Source organism: Condylura cristata, unplaced genomic scaffold (genome assembly GCF_000260355.1).
Source record: "Condylura cristata isolate star-nosed mole 26May11 unplaced genomic scaffold, ConCri1.0 scaffold00023, whole genome shotgun sequence".
Lineage (NCBI taxonomy): Eukaryota > Metazoa > Chordata > Mammalia > Eulipotyphla > Talpidae > Condylura > Condylura cristata.
The window spans coordinates 16,052,098-16,075,403 of NW_004567124.1; the positions used below are offsets into that span (position 1 = coordinate 16,052,098).

General features: G+C 35.8%; 1 protein-coding gene across 1 annotated transcript in view; it reads left to right on the plus strand.

Moving 5' to 3' along the window:
* The window catches only part of WDR72 (WD repeat domain 72), a 173,289-nt gene that overhangs the window by 33,295 nt on the left and 116,688 nt on the right, over positions 1-23,306 (plus strand). Inside the window, exon 13 of the mRNA XM_012728569.1 lies at positions 15,933-16,135. Within this exon, the coding sequence (XP_012584023.1) occupies positions 15,933-16,135 (203 nt within the window). The remainder of the gene's footprint in view (positions 1-15,932; positions 16,136-23,306) is intronic.

Consider the following 23,306-nt stretch of genomic DNA (forward strand, 5'->3'; position numbering starts at 1 on the left):
CTCTGCTCCCCTCAGCAGTGTACTTTGTCGATCTGCCTGTTCTGCTCCCCACTCTGTCTCTGGTGAATCCTCTCGCCACCCCTGAGCCTCTGGCCTGTATGCCAGTTCCGTATGCACAAATAAATCTTAAAAAAAAAAGATTTCTTTTTTAATTTATTAATTATGCATACAAAACTAGGGTACAGGCCAGAGGTGCAGAGGAGGTAAGAGGATTCACCAGCAACAGAATGGGGAGCAGAATAGGCAAGTCGACGAAGTACACTGCTGAGGGTAGTAGTGGGCAAGACAGGAGAGGTCTGACACACCATGTGGGTCATCTCCAGGGCCAAAGATCAAACTTGCACTTAAGCAGCTGTGGTGTGCTGCATCCTTACCTACTGTGCCACCAGGGAGGGCTGCATTTATTAAATCTTTCTGCACCAAAGCAACCCCAGAGCACATAGCATGAAAATTGGAGGTGTTGGTAGAATAACAATTTGGGGAAAGGGTCTGGGAAAAAAAAAAGAAAAAAAGTAGGGGGAGGGGCATAAAGCCAAAAATATTCAATCTTCAATTATGCCAAAAATCTACCTTGGTAACAGAAGGCTGGGAGGCTGGGAGCTGGGGTATAAGCGAGTTCTTGTGCTACCACTCACAGGCATGGAGGATGGGATGTGAGACTTCTGTTTTTCACAAACCACTTATGTGGCCCATTCTCACTTTATTTGTGAGCCTTTCTGATAGACCACTCAGCATATTTTAGAGCCACCTCCCTGCCATGCTGATTTTACCTTGAAATTGTGAGAGCGTTTTGTTCTCTTGACAGGTGCATGTGAGGGCCACGTTCAGATCATAGATGGTCAAGTTTATCTCAGGGAAGAGGCAAACAACCAAAGTCTACAGGTATTTGTGTTGTAGGGAAGGCCCGCTTCTCAGAGCTGAAAACACAGTAACACAGTGCTGCCAGGTTGGGAGTGATGAGGGCATCTAGTTTTGCTTATTGATTTGCCGGATGTCCCATGATGTTGAAGGCTGATTAGGAAGGGAAAAAATTGGAGATGTCATTTTGATTAATATTTGAGCTCCCACAGTGTGTTTGGTGCTGACAACTCTGGGCAGCTTTGCTGCCCTCATTGCTGTGAGACACAATAGGAATAATGTAATACTGATTTTTTTCCCCCCTAAAGTACACACCAGAAATAAATCTCAGCATTGAGCTCATTATTCTTTTAAGAATTGAATTTAAAATATTTCTGAGGACTTTTCTGTTCACAGTAATAGACTTACATCACTGAAAACTTGCATAATGAATTTCTTGTGTGTTGTTAATATAACTTACTATTATTGAAGGTCTTGTGTTGCTAAGTATATGGCCTGTGTTATGACATATGCTATATGAAGCGACCAGAATTTTTGTGTGTGCAAGAGAAAATTTTCTCTTACTTGCTTGAAAATAATGCTTTTCTTGATGAGATAGGCATGCAAACATTTTTTTATAAAAATATGGAATAATAACTATTTTCAGTTCTTTACCCTGGTATCACAAAACAAAATGTAGACAGTATAAAAAGTGGTGAATGAGGCTGTGTCCAATAATACTTTATTTACAAATGTAGACAGCAGGCTGGATTTGACTTATAGCATAGTTTATACAACTCTAAGTTCCCCTGCTAAAGCAGTTTGTTTACATCCTACCTCACTTACCGTGTGCCGTTATATCCATTTTGCTAATGAGGAAATGAAATACAGTGAGTCACTTTGAGTCTGAGGGCCCCTAGATTGGTTATTGGGTAACTGCACTAGGATGCATATCTCTTTCTTTTTTTCTGGCATGTTCTCCACCGTATCATACAACAGCAACACCTCTTGAAGATGGAGGTCAGCTTTTTGAGACTGTCAAGCAGGGAATTAGATAAGAAAACCTCTGAGGAGAAAAGAAATGGCTGCCAAGAAACATGCTACATGCTCTCCCAAAGGAGAGGGTCTCTGGCTATCTCTCAGGGTTTGACTCTCAATGTACACACAGTTCTAACAACTCTGGTCATCTGATTTCTCAGATGACAGATTAGAAACAGCAAATTGCAAGTGGAAGGCTGTAAATGGCAGACACTGAGATAGCAGAAGCAACAACTGACAGGAAGAGAGGAAAGGCAAAACTCAGTGTCACTGGTCAGAACAGTCTTTGCTGTCCAGACAGGCAATCACTAAAGAAATGCTGAAATCCTTTGCTCTGTGCTGGAAGCTCTTCAATGAGTCTGCACAGGATATAGGCAGTTGCTGCTCCACTTCCTCAATTCCTTGTGGGGTGCTGTATTCGCTCCTGCCTAGACCCTCCCGGCTTCAGGGGTAATTTAAAAGTGGTAAAATTTCAGTGGATTCCAGACTTAAGGAATTCTCAGAAGCAGCTCAGAGCCTGGTTTTTAGAGAACTAAAGACTTTGGCCCACATGTGGGTAGAACTCAGGGACAATAGGAGTCTATTTTTGTTCCTTTCTTCCTGCTCCAGCTCAGGTAATATGAGCTGTATGACCTTGAGCAGGAAGCTTCACTCCAGTAGCCTAGTCTGAGGACCCAGCTTCTGATTATGACATGGTTTCTGTGGGAAAACACATTTTGAGTTTTAAAACAACCATCTTGTAAACAGACCATTGGAATGAAGCCTTGCATATGAAATTAAGGAAGCAAGAAGAAAATACACTTCAGTTATTTCACCACAGGTGTTAACTTGTTTCACTCTTAATTGCTTTTTCTTATTATTAGTAACAGAAAATTATTCCACTTACAATGCCATGTAAATAAAGCCCTTTCTCCCCTCCCCCACCATGGTTGCACAATACATAGTCTTAAAAAGAAAATTAAAAAAAAATAAAACTATGAAGAAAGATAAGCTGAGCATATCAAGAATAGATAATAGGAAAAATCTTTAGCTATCCCATATTTAATCTTCTATAAATCTGAGTTTGCTTTAATTATTTAGATTGAGGGATATATAGATGAATGTAGGACACAACTTCCCAGAAATATGCAATAGAATTTTTACCCAATAGAATAGAAATGTGTGGTTAAAATCTTACTTTGCCAAACCAAAATATCACACAAGGTTACTACTTGAAGAAGTAATTTTCCAGTCCATGGATTTTACTGGGTCACCTTCTTTATAGTATATAGTGCGTAGTATCGCTGTACATATAAAATGCAAGAAATTCTGTTAGTTACCACCTATTCCATTCTGGAAGGCAGTTTTGCTTGAGTTCCTCTTCAAGGTCACCCTCTGTCGATATAGGGGTAAAGTTATGTTGTGTCAACTGCTTTGTCAGCACTACTGGTACAAGGATTAAATCACATGAGTGTTCAAGGCAGATGTTGGGTATGCAGCATTGGGAGGTAATAGTCTCTCTAGTATGTTATTTTTTCAAAGCTACCTTACTTTGTTGTGGTAGATTACAGATGGGACCCTCTTGGGATGATTGTTTTTAGAAAAGAAAAATAGGAGGCATTAAAGCACAGAGGGAGATTTTTTTATATATCACCTTTTTCAAGCCCTTTTCTTCTTTATTATTATGATTACTGATGTTATTACTCAACATGTATTTTCCGTTTACTGCTCATTTTTTGAATCTTTTATTTTCCTCCTGCTAGTTACCACAGCTACACTGTAATTTGAGATTTTTATTCATGCATGTGTTAGCATGTGAGTGCATACCACAAAGTACACACAAGCGTAGATGAGCTTTGCATGCAGATTAGCTACTCAGTTATTGCAAAGTTCACTCTGTTGAATAAGAATGAATGCCCAAAAGGGTTACGGCCAGGAATCCCGGCATTTGCGGCTGTTGGGTTTGAATTCTTGCTCTGCCCTGTCTAATCAGTCAATTTTTAACACCTCAGAGATCCATTGTCTCCTCGTGGCAATTAGCACTGAGGAAATATTAACTATTATTTTTTTATAAATCTTTTGCATACTATCATACTGGTTTGTACTAAAAGTTTCATTATCGCTGTCTCCTTATGCCCCTGTCTTCATTCTAGTTAAAGTTCACAATTATTTCTTGTTCTGGTGACACTAGAAATCTCACACATGGCCTTCATCCTTAAAGAGTTTGCAGTGTAATCAGGATATAGCTGCATGTTTGACACGATTTCAGAAAGGTATAGGATTTTGTATAATGATGTGGTTCACAGTTTATGCTGAAGTGCCCAAATGCACTGGTAAGTACTGGTGGCTGTAGGGAAGGCAGGGTAGTGTTTGGAGATTTGGCTTCCATAGCATAATGTATATCCTTGCCTCACCAGTCTAAAATCTTGCCTGTGGGGGCAAGAATTGTGTCTGTCATATTCATTGTTCTATTCCCAGAAGGTACATAGCACCTTTGGCCTGGGAGGTAGTCAACAAATAAGTGTTGGATTTAATTAGAAATAAAAAAATATTTAACTTCTGTAGGCATAAATCACCCCGCATGACTCATTATCCCCTCTTATTGCAGCTAACTAATGTTGCCTAGCATCTAGAGAAAGTAGATTCTACCATGGTGAATTTGTGCATTCCTTGACAAATCACTAAATTGATCAGAGCTTTAGTTTCCTCATGGTGATGATGATGATATTTAACACAAAGCTTGCAAAAATGATGTAAGAAGTTATTATGTGTGAGATAAATACTGGTTTAATTTTATTAATTAAAAGTATATTAATATATATTATGATATGCACACACACACACATTCCACATGGTTGCTCTAACAAAAAAGATACCAGACCAATACAAGAAAAATAGAATAATGGAACACATAAAAATTTATATCTTTTGTGTGTCAAATGACATTATCAAGAATATGAAAACACAGGCCTCCCTGGTGGCACAGGGATTAAAGTCTCAGTGCTATCAAGCTGTCACCAGCCACCACTGCATGAGTCTGAACCCTGGCCAGAGAACTGGACCACATAGTGAAGCAGACCTCTCCTGTCTCCCCCACTGCTGCCTTCAGCAGTGTTTTTTAGTAGATTTACCTGTTCTGTTCCCATTCTGTCTCTGGTGAATCCTTTCACTCACTGGACCTCTAGCCTACACCCCAGTTCTTATATGCATAAATAAATAAAATAAATCTGAAAAAATGAGAAAACACAACTGACAGTGGAAAGGTAATTTACAAGTCATATATTGGGTAAGGATTTAATATCCAGAATGTATAAAGAACTATAAATGCCCAACAAGTATATATAAAAAAAAAAAACTACTGACATTATTAGACATCAGGGAAATACAAATCAAAGTCACAATGAGACACTATCGCACATTAACTAACATGCTTCTTATTAAAAAACAACAACAACAAAACAGAATAAGTTTTGTCAAGGTCGTGGGGATATTGGGACTCTTGTATATTGCCAATGGGATACAGAATGGTGCAGACACTGCAGAAAATAGTTTGGCAGTTCCTCAAAAAGCTAAATGTAGAAATTGGCAATTTCACATCTAAGTATGGACCTATAGAAGAAAACATATATATACCCAGATGCTGACACATGCATATTCCATAGCATTAACGATAACAGCCAAAGGGTGGAATCACCCCACTGCCCTTCAATAAATGAGTGAGTAGCAAACTGTAGTATAGACTTGCAATAAAATATTGTTCCACCTTGAAAAGAAATGAAGTGTTGATGCATGCTCCTTCTTAAACAAAACTTGAAAATATTATGCTAAGTGTAAGAAATCAGACACAAGATATCACATACTGTATTAGTCTTTTTTATATGAAACATTTAGAATGAGAAAATCCATAGAAATAGAAAGCGGATTAGCAGTTGCCCGTATATGAGGGCAGGGAGAATGGGAATGATGAGTATGGGGGTGATGAAAAAGTTTTGACTAGAAAGTTGGCACTGTTGTTCACTAAATGCCATAATTGTACACTTTGAACCGGTTCTTTGTGTGTTATATCAGAGAGAAAAACAAAAATAGAGAAAGGAGAAATTTTTAAGTGGCAATAGATTCCATTGTGTGTAGATAATTAGTATTAATGGATGATATATTGTATCTTCAGTGTTTTATTGTTTAGATACTATTGTATATACTCTGTATAGAGACATGTTTATATTATTTTATATGGTGAATATTTTTTTGTAATATGTTCTTAGTTCATTGCTTTCATTTTTAATTTGACACCCTAACAAGTCAAACATGCACATCTGGTTCTTTAAATATCTTGACAACTGTATTTCAATAGAATTGATACACTTCCTCATCCTATGTATTTTACTTCCAACATTTTACGCCATTATTTTGAAAAAGAGTTCATTGACTTCCCCAGACTGCCAAAGGAGATCTTAGCATGAGAAAGGTTAAGAACTGTGGAGTCTGGAAGATTTTTAATGTGGGATGCACTGAAATTACTCAATGGTAGCAGTGCCGTTGGAGACTACAGGTCGATAGCTGCCTTCTCACTTGCCAGGCTGTTTGCTTTTGCGCACTCTCTCTCTCTCTCTCTCTCTCTCTCTCTCTCTCTCTGTCTCTCTCTCTCTTTTAATAACAAAGCAAACTATAATACTAATAAAGAGTTTGATCTTATTTTCTTCAGAGCCCAACAATGAACTCTTCAACTCTAAACAAAGGCACATAAGTCTATTTTACAATATTTTAATACTATAATTACAATTGAAAGCCTTCATACGTGAATGATGCCCCCAAACCTACTATCAGAAAAAGGCTTCTGTAATTCCTTCTAGTGAACAATGACATTTTTGTTGACCAATTTTGGTAAAATTATATGTGTTAACTTGTTTTTGTAATTTTAAAAGCTTCTCAAAAAAAATTAGGGAACTTCCAAGCATGAATTATCTTAATTTCATTACAAAATTATTCTTTATATGAGCATGATTCTACATTGTTTTTTAGGTATGCTTTAGGTATATCATTTTTAAAATGCTGCATTATATGATTAACTTTTAATTTTATTAAAACACACATAAGTATTCATGTGTGTCTGTATATACACTAAGTTAAAAGTATTATTCAGCTTTACCTTTTGGGGGGCGACCTCCAGGAATCTTAATGCTTGTTAAGCACGTGGGATATCTTTCAAACATTGCATATAATATGAAACAAATATGAAAATCAATATTATCTCATTCTAATTATGAAAGTAAACATTTTCTGCTCTTCAGATTACTTGCACCAACTAAGCACCATCTTTTCCTATCTTTACTGTTTCCTTTGGCAATTGCTATCTTAATGGGTTTTCCTTTCCTAAAGAAAGTACAGTCTGTAGTCGTTTTAACTGATTCCTAAGGTCTGATCTCACTTTTGAATCAAATGCTGGCTGGATGTTTGTCATATGTCTGTGTTTAGTATTGGGGGTACCAATTTTACAGCAGCAGACAGAGGACCCCCATCAGGATGCCTGCTCTGTGTCCACGCCTTAGCTTGGCCCCTCCTGCCAGCATTTTATATGGATACTTGGAACGGCTGTGACTTTCACAGCTGCCATGTTTGGCGAAATAAACCCAAAGGAGCCATCTGCCCCTCCCTGTGCTGCCTCCTTTCAGTTTCTAGTAGCTTCCCAGTAGCCAGCTGCTACAGAAACGATTGGAAAGCAAGACTCAGTGGACTGTAATGATTGTTATTCTCTGGGAAAGTAGGTTCTCTGATTTGGCTGAGAGATAAAGGATATTGGATGCACTCAATGCATCTGAGTGTATCAATAATATCCAACTTCTACTGTTCACTTTCTTGTCAGGATTTGATAGGAAAGGCCTTCAGTGTTTTGGGGATGAACAACTGAAATCAGATCCAAAGGTCAAGTCATTGACTTGGTAGTGGTGAGTGGAGAATTTGATTGTGGGAATGTTGTCCATTTGTATCTTGTGTGCTACAAAAAATGCTGGTTAGTAAACTCAGCCTTTTCAGAAAGTCTTGAGCACACTTCTCCCCAGTTCTTTTCACACTAAAGTGCAGGCAGATTCCGTTCTACTCTAACCCCACATGCTGGGAAAATGAAGGGCCTTTTTCACCATTTGGAATCATCAGAGAAACAAACACTAAGCTAAGGAGCTTAGTTTATCATTTGAGAAGATAGCATCACTTTTGTAAATTTAGTTAAGTGATTCTGATTTATGCTGATAGCTCAATATTGAAATGTTGAGGGGCAAAATTATAATAAGTTGTGATTAAACAATTTATTTTTAATCTGTGATTTGTACTTGAAGTGGAACTTAGATCATCACATTTTTTCTCATTTCCAGAAGCATCAGTCAAATATTAATTCAAAGTTACCACAAATTTAGTAGTTCTGTAAGTTAAGAGTTGTTCAACTAGATTCTGTGTTTAGGGTTCCACAAGACCAAAATCAAGCAGTTAGAGAACTGACACTTAACTGGAAAATTTAGGGAAGAATTTTCTTCCTGGCTCATACTGTCCTGGGCAAAATTTAGTTCTCTCTGGTTGTGGGCTTGAGGTGCTGGCTGTCTGCCGACCAGCTGTCACTCTAAGCTCCCAGAGGCCACTCACTGATACTTGACATAGTCGCCTCCAACTTCAAAGCCAGCAGTGGCACTTTGAATCCTTCCTATGCCTCAGATCTCTCCGACTTCTCCTTCCACCAGCTGGATAGAACGCTCTGCTTTTAAAGGGCTCACTGAATTAGATCCGGCCTGCCTGAATAATCTCCTTATTTTAAGGTCAATTGACTAGAAACCTGGAGCATTTCTGTTGTGCCCCCCCACCCTTGTTTTTTTCCACATAACACAATAATCACTAGTGTGCTCTCTTATCATGTCATCAGGGAAGTAATCATACAAGAAAGAGGGTCATGGAATTATTTTGGAATTCTGCCTGTCATGTTGGTTTCAGGTATGATAGTTTCTGGAGTTTGCCATGGACAAATGAGTTGATGGAATAGAGGAATGAAAAGTGGGAGAAAGTTTTTGGGTCTCTGGGTACAGAAACACGGTAGGAAATTTTACAGCAGCCAGAACTATAGTGGAAGTATACTTGGTCTTATGGTTTTAAATTAAATCCTGACGAAACTGCTGGAACTTTGGGCATCCATTATTTGCCTAAGTAAGTTCCAGCACATTGATTGCATTTAAAATAGTTCATGCTCTGGGCCCTCCCTAGTGGCACAGCGGGTTAAAGCACAGCACTAAGAAGCTAAAGCCACTTCAGCATGAGTTCGATCCCCGCCCCAGAGGTGACCCACATGGTGTGGCAGACCTCTCCTGACCCACCCGCTGCTCCCCTAAGCAGTGTACTTCGTCAATCTGCCTGTCCTGCTCCCCATTCTGTCTCTGGTGACTCCTCTCACTGCCCCTGCACCTCTGTCCTGTACCCCATTCTGTATGAATAAATTAAAAAAAAAAAGTATATGCTCCTGTCTCCACCATTTTCACCCCTGCAAAATATTTTCCATATGTCTTCATCCCTAATTCAGCATCTTATTCAAGAGACTGTACCCCACATTTTCACTTTCCTATACATTTCCTCCTTATAGGTAGTACTTCAGATAAACTGAGATATTTATCTGGCTAATTTACACTAGAGGTGAATAAATGATATATGCAAATTTCTTCAAGCATATTGTGTTCCATCAGTAACTTAGCCTTCAGTCAAGAGTGACTATTAAAAAAAAAAAAAAGCATTCCTGATATAAAAAGTTCCAACAATACAAAGTGAATAACATTTTGTAATACTTAAAAGCAGTATTTCAGTGTTTGTATATGATATAGTGAGACAAATTATATATGTTCATATCATAATATAGAAATACTTTTCTGTAAATATTCACCTTCTTAATTACTTGCCAATTAAGTCTTTCCATGAGCTGAAAACAAAAACCATGGTGGCAGTAGATTCTATGTTGTTAGCACACATTTAAGAAGAGGAACGTTCTTTTAATAGAGAAGTATCTATTACGTTCTATAAACGTTCATTGAATAGATAAGTATCCTATACCAAGAAAAGCCTCATTTAAAATTTGTCTAAAGTTGATGCATTATTTGTGTTATGTCAGTAAAATTAAATCACTATTTGTTTTAGTCCTTTTTTCCTCTCCCCACCAAAACAACCCCTTTATTTTATTTTTTTTTTTCTGGAGGTCAGTGGTCGGGATTAGATATGAGGGTTGAGTGTAGCTCAGCTGATAAATTCCAGTGTTGTGTTAAACTTGCTGGCGGCTGTGGCAGTCCTGGGGTTAAGGTCATGGTGGTCAAGGCTTTGTGAAATGTACTCTATATACCCTCAAGGTGTAGGCAGTGGGGGATTTGTTATCATATTAGGATCTTTGCATAGAACAAAATGAACCACATCCTTGTTCTACAACTATAGCTATTATATTCAAGTACATTTCAACATGAAGGTAAGTGCCTTTATGTCTTGTTCAGTATTTTCAGATTCATTTCCTTTCCCTATCCTACCATTGTTTTCTCTTAGTAAAGTTTGATTGTTCCAGGGTTGCTATCCCTGGTCAGAATCCCTGTCAGTTACACATTTTCTGGAGTTAAATGCAGTAACTGTGAAATTATTTTGCAAGGAAGGGGGCACCAGGCCAATCTACATACAGTTCTGTGAGCAGAGTAATGAATTCCATGTGTAACTGAAGATAAATGATGCATCTTACAGCTGATCCAGTAGTCAAATCTGTGAGTTTTTGATTTGACTATAGCTGTTGGTTTTGTTGAAATCTCATGCTATGAATTTGACTACTAAATTTAGTAGTGAGGCTGTTTTTTAGTCTCTTGTTTTAGAAAAAGTTTGAAATAAAACTTTCATCTCTGCCCAATCTGTGAGGGGCTGCAGTTAGAAAGTGCCTTCCTGATATAGAAAAGACTTATAATGTGACCACTCATATGTTCTTACCATTAAGTTTTTTTCATATAAGTAGTTTCTATTCATTACTAATCACATAAATGGAATTACCATATACCAGAGTTTTTAGAATTCTGTAATAAACATAATGGAACATAGAATTGAAGATATTTCTTTTGTATGTGCAACAAACTGTTTAAAATTTGCTAGTTTGCAATCCACATAGTTTTAGTAGACATGGAGGACTGTATGTTCCTATAGTAATATTATTTCTACAATGTTCTTCTGAGGGAAAGCACCATAAATTATAGTAAGTCAATTACTGGCTCAAATTGACTTATGTATGATTTTTAAGTATATAAATTTTTTTCTGTGCAATGTGGTAAAATGTTAATATACCTGGGTATTGTTTTGTATCATAATTTACTCCTGATCCTTTGCAGATAGATTCTGCAAGTGGCTTTAAAAAAAAAAACAAAAACATTTCCTTTCCTATGGAGATGGTAGCAATTCATTTTCTCAAACTCGGTGGATCTAGTTGTTAAGTTGTAGAATGGAGCTTGTCTGACTGGGGATTGAAGATATGTATATTAAGGCTATTGATTAATTTATAGTAGACTATGGCAACTGTTTTCATTTTGAAAAGCAAGTATGAGTGACAGAAAAAAACTGTATTTTAAATATTTAGAAAATACTAAAAACATGAGCAAGCTACAAGGCAAAATGTAATCAAAAGCAATCAAAAGCATACCTTCTGGCTGTTTGGAACAGAATTAAATTGTAGACTATAACCATCTCTTCTTCCCTTTCTTTATGTAGATATTTGAGCCTAGTACCTCAACAAGTCTTATTTCATCACCTGAAAGGATTCTTTTTACCCTCTGCCTTGCATTTCTCCCACAATTAAAGGCAGCAGCCTTCATGGCTTACATGTACATTGTGGAAATAGTATCACTATAGGATCACAACTTTCTCCATATCCACTAAAACTATGTGCATTGCAACTTCATGCTCTTGTTTTAAGAGAAGCTGATACTATACAATCAGATTTCAGAGCAGTCACATCTCAGAATATTTGCCTTATCAAAAAAAAAAAAAAAACTATAAGTGCCCCATACATATTGACAATCCTAGTGCATTTTGAACACAGCTGTATTGTTAACAGCATGCATATTCACAAGTTTCTGAATCTTCCTCTTCTCCTTTCCTCTGTCTGCAGAAACTGTTAAAAGATGTGTGCTGGTGTCATAACACATCTCATTCCAAACTCTTGGAGCATGCACTCTCTCATTGGGATTTCATCCTTACCATCTGTTGAGGCTGCTGAAGCCTCTGTCTCTCCGCTCTAGTCTCTACCTAGAACTGTATGGAGAACTCTGCATGCCTGTTTAGATGTTCTCAAACCTGACTTTTACAACAACAGACATATTGTTTCTGTCCTCTCTTTGAGTCTAATAGGTGACTAGCTGTAAAAGCCAAGTTAAATTGGTTTTATAAGAAAGAGGTGCTCATTGCAAAGGGTTCAAGGGTGTATTGCAGGGACTCTGCCTTAGCAAGAGACTCAAAGTGGACTAGGGGTCCTCATGGGCACACTCTTACCCCATGTACATCTCTTTTTCCTTCCCTCTCACTCTTTGCCTCTCTTTGTGCATTTTCTCCTCCTTTCTGCAGACTAGCATATTCTGTTCATCAGTCCATGAGACAAGAAATGGCAAATTTGTGGTTTCAGTTAACATGTCACATTCACAGGCTGACTTGAAGTTTCCAATTCCAAATTCTTGAGGCATCAGTACGAATGTGGTAAAATACCTGAGAGCTGGGGCAAGATTCTAGCATGTGAGTGCGCATTTACAATGGGCAAAGTGTGACATTAACACCTGTGGCCTTGGTATCCTCGGATGCTTCCAGAGCTGCTTCCCTTCCACTGCTACAGGGACAAGGGAAAGTGTAATTTATTCATTCAGTTAACATATATTGAGTCCTGCTTTGTAACAAGTTCATAAATACATACTTTCCAAGAAAAACTTAGCATTTGACAAGGAGGCAGTCCTGAATTTTATTAAACAAATAAAACCCATCACTATAAAGGTGTTCATTTCAGTAATGACAAAGGAAAGAAGGAGAGAGAAAACAGTGCAAGGTAGGAGAAAAATTTACTTTTTAATTTTTTGTAACTAGGATGGGACATGAAATGACTAGAATAGACTCATTATATAAAGTTTAAGATAACAGTTTGAAGGTGAAATTAGAAAGATTTAGAAAAGGGACTAGTGTGAATTATTTTACAATAAATTGTATTCACACATACAATTCTACTCTGATTTTGATTATAACCTAGCCTGAGAGGTTGAGGAAATTCTAGTTTCAGGAAGGGAGTAGTGGGACTCTCTCTGGTCTTATGTTCATCAGTAAACTACCTTGGGCCTGGTTATCAGGGGTATCCCCATCAGGTGGTACCACCCATTACCATCTCACCCATTTTCATCACCATAGACCATTTTGCTTTCTGCCCTCTTTGTTCTCCCCACACCATCCCCTTTTACTGTTCAGTTCTATAGTCCACTATCAAGGGCCAGTTTTTCAGCTTGTCTTTATCTGACTGTCAAGATAGTTACTTTATATTCCACATATTCATAACACCCTTTGATATTTATCTTTTTCATCTGACTTACTTCACTTAGCATTTTCCCTTTCAGCTCCATCCACTTTGCACAAATGGCATGAGTTAGTCTTTTGATCATTGAGTAACATTGTATATATGTATCACATCTTCTTGATCTACTCATCTGTTCTGGGACACTTAGTTTCCCATAGTTTAGCTATGATAAAAGGTGCTCCAGTAAACATGGGTGTGCAAGATTCCCATATCCACTTTCACAGAGCAGACAGTAAAAGGACAATAAATTGATGAGTGGTATACATGAGAATTCTGTCAGCATTTTGGACCAAGGGTTTTCAAAAACTGTTGGCCTGAACTTACTGCAAAATCAAAAGTTATGATTTTCAATATGCAATTTAATTATTTGTCTAGAATAACTTTTAAAGAAACTGACTCACTCTAACCACCCTTTATGTTCTTTGAAACAAGATAACCTAATAATGATTTTTCAGGAATTTTATAATTAGTCATGATGGAAACTATAGTTCACAAAATCAAATGTCTAATATTTGTTATAATGGGGATTTTTTTTGTCAAATGTGGAAATAGCTTATGTGATATTTTAAATATAACAAACCATTAGTTTTTAAAGATTTCTGTCCTCTGTAGTACCATTAGATTTTAATTAGCTCAAGGGGACCAGGACTGTCATTCTTATTTACTGTAAGCTGCAAGTACCTAGCACATGGAATGGGAACACCTTAGATACTAATATGGTTAATCATTTGTGCATGAATGAAATGGATTATAGATGCTCACATTTTAGATCAACTATTTCACCTTTGAAAGATGCAAGAAGTAGATAAATATTTATGTTAGACATTGGGTATAGTATAATATGTATGATTATATAAAATGCATTGGGCAAGGCATATGTACACACACAAGTACAAAAAAGCATTTCCCCCCAAATTCTGTCTTTAAAAAAATAAAATTTGAGGAGACATAGAAAACCCTTAAGAAGAAATATCTATGGTGATACCATAAAAAGGATTCCATATAAACAGAGAATTTCACCAGATGTTACAGCTTCAGATTCTGGAATATAGTCATTTTAAGGGACCAGTAATAATTATTATATTTTTATGATAACTCTTTATATTGTCATTCTTGAGAAAATGTGTTTCCTGATGTTTCTGCCAGATTCATTTGTTGAAGACATTAATTTTGATGGAAAGTTTAAAGAAACAATATGTTTATTACATTTACATTCTAAAGGTATTAATTTATGAATGTAAAAATGTTATAATGAAAAAAAGTCTTTGTATTAAGAAACCAATTTCTTCCCAATACTTTAACATCACAAATACTAATGATCTAAAGTACAAACTAATAATATTTTCCTTGCTGCAAAGGAAAAGTGTGGAAGAGAAGAGGAGGGAGGGTTGGTCATGCATAATCTTCAAATCTACTGAGTAGTGATATAGAACTCTTATTTATACTTTCTTGTAACAATTCTTTTAAATTGATATTTTATTAATGCTAGCTAAAGAAATATATTTATCCTTCTTAACAAATGTGCAACTGGTTCTTTCTTATTAATAGGGAAGGGAGAATATGAAATGAAATCTGTATTTAAATTGTATGTCAAGTTAATCTCCTTTGCATCTGGGCTTAGTAGGATCTAAGTTTATATTTAATAAAGTATTAATAATATAAATGCACTCATAACTGTTACAAGACAGTGGGCATGATTAATTCATATTTATTGAGATTCCACTAAACCATCTTCTGATACTTCTGTTCTATTTTATATTTGCTCCTTTTAACTTTAAATTGAACTTGCCAGCACCTTGAAATTCTGAAACTTAAAAAAAGAAGAAGAAAAAAAGAAGTGGCAGAGAAGAGACAAGAGGGCAAAGGATTCTACTTCCCCCACCCCCACCTTCTGATAACATAAGAAATGAATGCTAAAAGTTATAACTGCAACAATAACCACCACCAACAATAACAACAAAGCCCTGAATGTTCTTGCTGCCTGATGCTGTGAGGGTTGTGGGTGAGGGAGGTTGAAATACAAAGCATCTGTATTCTCACTTGCCCTCTTCACTTACTTTCTACCTTAGCCATAGAAACATTTTAAGTTTGGGGACTCATGCAAGCAAAGCACTGAGCATCCTCTGTTGTTTGAGAGTTGAAACACTAGGGGACAGCACTAAGATATTCCATAGTTGTTTGTTATTGATCACTTGCATAGTGTATAATAAGTAAGAGATTTTACTGTTAAAAATTATTGAATGCCCTGTTGATTTCTGTGGATAAAGCGCACAAAGAGGAAGATGAGCATTTCCAGTCTATAATTTCAACCTTTGTTGGACAATGATTTGAATAATTTAGAGAAAGCTCTCAGTTTGTTGTTTGGTTGCAAGAAGATAGTAAGGCATGAGAACATCAAGTTCTATGCTTTTCTGTTAAAAGTGTTACATTTTTTTTTTCCTGTTTGGAGAGGGGTTAGTGTTTTGCATATATTTTTATTTCTGATTTTGTGTTCTAGGCACTTTGGAAAGGCATGAAACAGGAGAAAGAGCCAAAATTATTCTTAATTGTTGTGACGATTCACAGCTTCTAAAGCCTGAACCTGTATTTCTGCTTGCTTCAGAGACACATAAGCACAAAAGTATAGAACAAAGATCATCCAGCTCCTACCAGTTTGGGCCAATACCTTGTCCTGGTCTGCAGGTGGAGTCTTCATGGAAGGTAAGTTCAAATAAAGCAGGTGCTCACAAGAACATTGTCAATGGAATATGCCTCATAATGTGTGGCAGTTAAATATCAGCTCAGATACAGTACATAGAAACCAAGTGATCTGAGGTGAATTAGGAAAATTTTTTGAGTGATGATTGTGCTCACAGTGTTCTTTGTGACATGATCGGTTCTGGCTTATAAAAACTGAGCCAATTATATATTAACACTTGAAAGCAAGCTGGTTTTCAGTGTTGGGGGGAACTATATATTCTGTGGTTTGGACCCATTTTTATTTTCAACTGAAAATAGTTAAACTCCTATTAAAATGCTTATTACAAGTATTAAAAAAACTGTATTTTGTAGGGATAATTCTGTTGTTACGTTCAGCAATTCCAGGATCACCAGCAATTCCAGGATCAGTACTTATGAACCAAGTCAACCAGTCTCACAGATACCTGAACTAGTGTTGTAATTTTTCAATTATAAATATAAATATAATATATATCTAAATATAATATAGTCACATAATCTGATTTCATTAAGGGGCTCTTCTATTTTTTTTGTCTCCTACATCTCCAATTGTATTCCTTTACCACACTGTAACTATGCCATATATCTAATGCCTATATCTGATGTGGCATTTTTTCATGTAAACATATTTTCATAACATTATGTATTTATTTTTAATGACTACCATGTCCCATACTGTGTGTATGCATTTTACTGATATAGATTGTTTTCCTTTGACTCAACATATGGGTATTTTGTTGTTTGTTTCATTTTTATGAGTAACAGATCTATGAACTGAAAACATATTTAATATTCTAGGTTCTGTTTCAGAAATGGGAATACTAAGCTTTTAAACTTATTTTTAGTTATACATTATTAACATTTTCCTTTTTTTTTCATGATATTAGGAAGAATGTTAAAATACCATTAGTAACTTTAAGCTTTGACCTCTGGTGTATATATGTAGTTAGAGGCAAAAGAACATGTCATATTCAAGAGAGACCAATAGGCTGCTCAAGCCCCTCTTCACCTTAGCAGGATGGGTCAGAGTGCTAGCACATGATATTCAGCTTTTTAGATTTAGAAACCTGATTTAGATTTTTATCAGTAAAGCTAGGGGTTGTCATATAAAAACTGAGCCATATAACCAAGCACCCAAGAAATTAATACATCAGTCAGAATGGCTATTAATTATTTTACTGTGTTAAATATAATGTAAATTGCTCATTACTTAACATATTCTCTTTTAGCAAAGTGACCATGATAGGGAGAGGAAGTGAATTGAAAATATAACAGGTTATCTTGATGGACTTGGAGTCAGTATCGGGATATTTATTTATTGAGGTCTGAGAGTCTAAAGCATCATCCCTTTCAGGTACCATCTCACTTGGTCAAGACTGATATACATTGTGGGGGGGGGGAGTCTACATCTTTGATTTTTCTTTTCAGAAACTCTATGTAAACCACTACTTTGTTTTGCACTTTTCTCCTTCAGATGTTAACACCAATGATTAGACTATAGCTATTCTTTCTCTTTTCTCATTATGTAAAATTGTTTTTATAAACTTGTTTTTCATGTTCTTTATTTGAAAGATGTTATGTTTTATATGGTCAATTATGTTGATTTGATGAAACTTTAACATTCACAACTGAAGGTGAAAGTTACAAAGTTTTGTCTTGTAAGATCCAAAATTGAATCACACTATAGGTTGGGATAGATAACTGTCAAGCATCCCCCATCTTAATGTAGTGTTGTTGCTGTCTGTTCATAAGAGAGTATGCATCTCATGTTGGAAATGAGATAGTGGGATGGATGAAAACTTGGAGATACCTATTGACTCATGTACTTCAGCTGCTGAGGGTCAGCAACAACAGATCTCATTCATGCCATCTTTTACTAGTTTAATTTCCACAAGGTAAACTGATTGCTATTTCTTTCAGTTTCTTGAAAGACATCAAAGCTACCCCTTTAGTAGTGATAACAGTATATAGAGATTTCATTTTCTTTATATAATTTTTGTTTCTTTCTTGACTTCAGGAAGCAATAAAAGGCCAGGGTCTTATTTTCCTACTCTTAGACTGATTCCAACTTTATTTCCTTAACTGCTGCATTTTACCATAGATAACTGATTTCTGGTCACCACTCTCTACACAGTCAGAGAATTGCATTAGACAGAGCTGTCATCTTTGTCCAACATACTATATTTCTACTATTATTTAACTAGTATTAACTAGGACTATTTTTATATGTGCTTCTCCTAAGTTACAGCTTCTCTAATTATGTAGTACCTATCTTCACTGCTACCATATTTTGTTCTTTTAGTAGTACATCCTCATAGATTTAGACCTTTTCTCTTCATCATGCCATTTACACATTTGATAAACATGTCCTTTCTAGGGTGTTTACAAGTTCTCTGTTCTCTTTATTGTTAATATTGTCACATGCTTCATGAAAATTACAAACAAAGCATCAGTTTTAAAGATGAGGATCTGAAACACACACATTTTAGAGGTGGGAAAAAACAGAAAGCAATACATCAGTGAAACTTAGAACTAAGGATACTATATGCTTCAGGACTTTGTATGTGTGTGTGTGTGTGCACGCGCGCGTGCACACGTATATTGACACACTTGAGTGAGATACAAGCGAAATGTTTCCCAGCGGTGGAGTAAATTCTTGGATGGAGAACAGCATGCTATGATCTGTGTAGTGAGTTCTTTGTGTTGGGCAATGTTTAGGCTGTATTAGAATGCTGTGTTCACGTTCTCTGCTTGCATTGGAAAAGTGCGTATAGATTTAGGAAAAGAAAACAATAAATACAATAAAGCATTTTGAAAATGGGTCCAATTTGAAATGCTAGAATGGCTGAACTTTACAGCTCAACAAAGAAAAATCTTTGGGGTAGGAGAGGGCCAGAGTCTTAAAGGATTTAATGGAATACAATATCATATTAGTGATGGGGAGCTGCTTTTTCTCAGATTCTGTTGGGGATAAAAGAAGATAGAAACTGTTTAAATTGCAGTGGCATGAATTTAGCTTCAAAGCAGGAAATAAACAGTCTCACTAAAATCATCTTTATGGGGCAAAAAATCTTTTTTAACTTTATTGCACTTTAAAGAAAAGAGGTTTATTTTGTCTGTTGATTGGTTGGCTCTAACTTATTTTTTTCTGTATCATCTATACAATGAGTAATTGCCACAGTTTGGACCCATTATAATTTATCAGGAATGCCTTTTTTTTTTAACTAATTTTCCATAGAATGAGTCTACATTCCCCAGTTTGTTTATGCAGGCCTGTAGCTTTTGAGTAATTTAAATTTGTATCGCGCCATGTTAAAAGATGGTGGGCTTAGCAGAATGTCAGTCCCTCATAAGTCAAAAAAGAGCTGAATGGGACTAACTAAAACATACTATTAAAGTAAATTTCACCTGTGTCTTTTGTTTTATAATATAGACATGAGCAACTTAAAATTACATAAGTGGTTTGCATTTTTATTTTTGTATTTGCAGTGATAAACTAGATCAGAGAGAAACTTTCTGATAAAGTACCAGATAGTAAATAGTTTGGGCCAGATTTTTGCCGTTGTGACTTCTTCTCTTTGCTAGTTGAGCACAGACAATTCATAAACAAGTAGTATGATTCAGTGAAACTTCTATTTACAAAAACTGGCAAAAGACTTGATATCAGTTGGTTATAGTTTTCCATTTTCTGATATATTCTTTCTCTATAGCTATCTAAATTTTTGAAAATAAAATAATTTACCCTAATTTCTTCTGTACTATGTGGAACATAATACAAAAGATCTTGAATCCAGTTATTGCCCTCACATGAAATTTATGTTTGTAATTTGATCTTTGTGGAAAAACAAATGTGCGCATTATTACTTGTACTCCAAGCTAGCAATTTTATCAATGGAATTTTCTTGAAATAATGCCCTTGTATGTACATCTTTATAGAAACATTAATTATAAATAAAGAGAACATTTACATTCCATTTGAAATTTTTATGAGAATGTTTCTTTTCTGTTTAACCTTTTACTGACTTTAGAATGATATCCATTTGGTACTGTTTTCCAGTCTTTTTAGAGTTTTATCTTGCTATTGTAAAACACAGATGGTGCAGTGGTTTGCCACCAATAGAAAACTGGACCCTAGCACCACCTACTACTTTATCTGAATGAAAAATCAGTTACTTTATACTATATGACACAAACACATAATCAAAATGAACTAGGAGTCTATAAATATTAAGATTTGAAAATTTTACCTACAAACTTAAGGTGCATAAATGTGAAATAATAATTCATATAGCAGCACTACAACTTGCAGATTAACTCATTTTTTATTGATAGGTCTATATCTTATTATCAAAGTTTTATCACTACAGAAAAGAATAAACAATACTTAGTAGAGAACAATTAATTGCATTATGTAGGGATAAGTGGTAAATATGTGACAGTAATTTTCCCTTTTTTGATCAGCAGTTAATTTTGCTACATTCTATTTTAATGTAATGAATAGAGCATAGCTATTGTTTTCTAATATAAAGCATAGTTTGCGATGATTTTATATAATTATGAAAGCAAATAAATGTTTATCATTAAACCTTTAAGCATTTTGAAATATAGGAATTTCCCTCTATAAATATTAGATTCAGATTTGTAAGTACTTTGATTAATGACTGCCAAATGAAAACTTCAGTCCCTCCATGATGATAATTCTTTTACTGGTAACAGAGTAGAGAAAGATAGAGTAAGGGAGAAGTATACCAGCCAGTTTGCCTACGGAACACATGTGAGGTGATTATGCAAATGTTTGAGAGTGTAGAATTCACAGGAAGAGTTAATATATTGTTTAACTACCAGAAGTCAAATGTAAATTTCTGCAATGCTTAATACTTTTTTCCAAGCTGATTTATGAAGAATATCCCTGTTCTCACTTTTCAGCATGATTAAAACATGGTCTTGATAACAAAGTTTTCTCAATGAGGAGGAAAACTGAAAAGCAGTCACAGCTTTGGAAATGCACCATTAAATGACTCCAGCTGTCTGCCTCACACACAGAAGCAACCCTGAATTTCCTCACACGACTTCAAAGCCTTGCTCCTATCTAAACATTTGGTGGGCATGTAAATCAGAGGCACAAAAGGAGAACTCGCCTGCCCCTGTCACGGGGGCTGGTCTCAGGCCCGCATTGTGCCGCGCGTGCCGGCGGGAGTGCCAGGAACAGGGCACCGCTCCTTACTCATGTGACAAATGTAGTTAACACCAGATCCAGATTCCTGTTGTCAAGTTCCCTTGATGTATTTAAACAGATTTTAATTATTTCCAGCGTCCAAAGGCCTGAAATATATAGCCTAATAGTTCTTCAAAGAAAGCTTACTTAATGTGTGAATGTAAAACCTCTCATAAAAATGAAACTTTTATATTGGCCTTAGTCATTGACATAGGTTATTCATCAAGTCAGCAATTTGTGTGGCAAAGTGCCATTTGAATAGTGTATTGTTAGGATACTTATGGTCCACTTGACAAGGGCTCTTGCTGTAAATAGTGCAATTTGACTCCAGCTGTTAAAGAGTGGCTTTGACAGCAGCCAAATAGAATGGAGATGCCTTACTGCACTGCCGAAAAAATCAATATTAGGTTCTTGTTCATAGTAACCTGTTCTTTTCTCTTCTGTAGATTTATAAACGACTATCAAGGGCTTCTAAGTGGAAGTTTAAATATTATTTTAAATGTAATTCACTGTGAGTTTTAAATTAAGACTGGTGATAAATGGTGCAAGTGCAGTTTTCAAATTTTACTTCCACCCCCTAGCTCCCGTTTAGTCATAATTATATTTCAGCTGAATTTGGATTCTCTAGCTCCAGTAGAAAAGGATTAGTGTAAAACATGGACTCAACATTGTGAGCCTATTGTATAGTGCCAGTGCAATTATTTCTTCTTGATTTTCTTATCAATCTATCTTCTGTGTCCCTCCCATCATCCCTCTGTGTGTACCTTTTTGTATAGATGACAAGACGCTGTGAAACTGTGCCCATGGCAACACCCACAGTTGTTGACAGCCAGTAATGTCCCTGGTGTTGTCAAAGGTTTCCTAAAGTAGAGTCTCGCTCACTGGTTTTGAAGAAATTTCTAGTAGTTTTCAGCAATTCAACCTGACTGGCAAAAATATTGAATCTGTTAATTACAATAGCTACACCCAGAGCTCTTTGTCATTGGGTTTCTCTACTGTTGCTAGCTGTTATGTTTGAGGTACTGACAAGGAAGTGAAATTGTATTCTCAAACTGAGAAAAAGGTGTTTCAAGAATTTACCTGAATCCGACAATGAATACAAAAATTGCAGTTTTTTTTTTAGCTCACTGTTGATTTCCCCGCATTGTGTATATAAGCTAGTTAAATCAGTTCTAGTTTTGACAGAATTTGATTTTGAATTTTGATTGTTATTTACCTGAGATACCATAAGTCTTCACCTTAAGTGTACTGAGTAAGATTTGAAAAGAGTTATCATTTTGACAGCAAAACAATGATATACTGTCTATTTTCTCAATTTTTTATTTTTTTAGGAAAGGCTGTTATAAATAGCCATCTACCTATTACTAACCTACTCTACATCTGTTGAATTTGTTGTTGAAATACCAACTGAACTGTCATAAAGCTGATAGTATTTGTAGGTTGTACTTGGATAGTATTTGTACTTGTGTACAAACCTTTATGGCTGATTCAAGGTCAACATTATTGTTTTTATAATTGCTGATAGGCCCTTGTGATTTTTTACCAGAGAAAGGGTTTGTTCTGCTTTGATTTTAGCTGGCTTCAAAATTGTTTTCTGTTAAATCTAAAGTAAGCCTTTTTACTAAATAAGTGTTTATATCAAATATTCAGGACTAGATTGACTGAGTCCCTCTCCCTAACCTGCCCTCATCCATTCTTACAAAATTTATCACCCTTGTAAGTAACACAAAAATCTAAGATTATGGTTTTCTTCTTGAATTAAATATTTTGCATATAGTTATGAACTGACTTGTGGGGAGATTCTAGCATTAAAACATAAATAAAAGTGAAACACATAGGGAATTTTAATTTTAATTAAAATTTTAATTTCGTAATTACCATAATTTAATAAAGCATGCCTTTAAATTTTCCTCAATTTATATTAATAATTACATATCA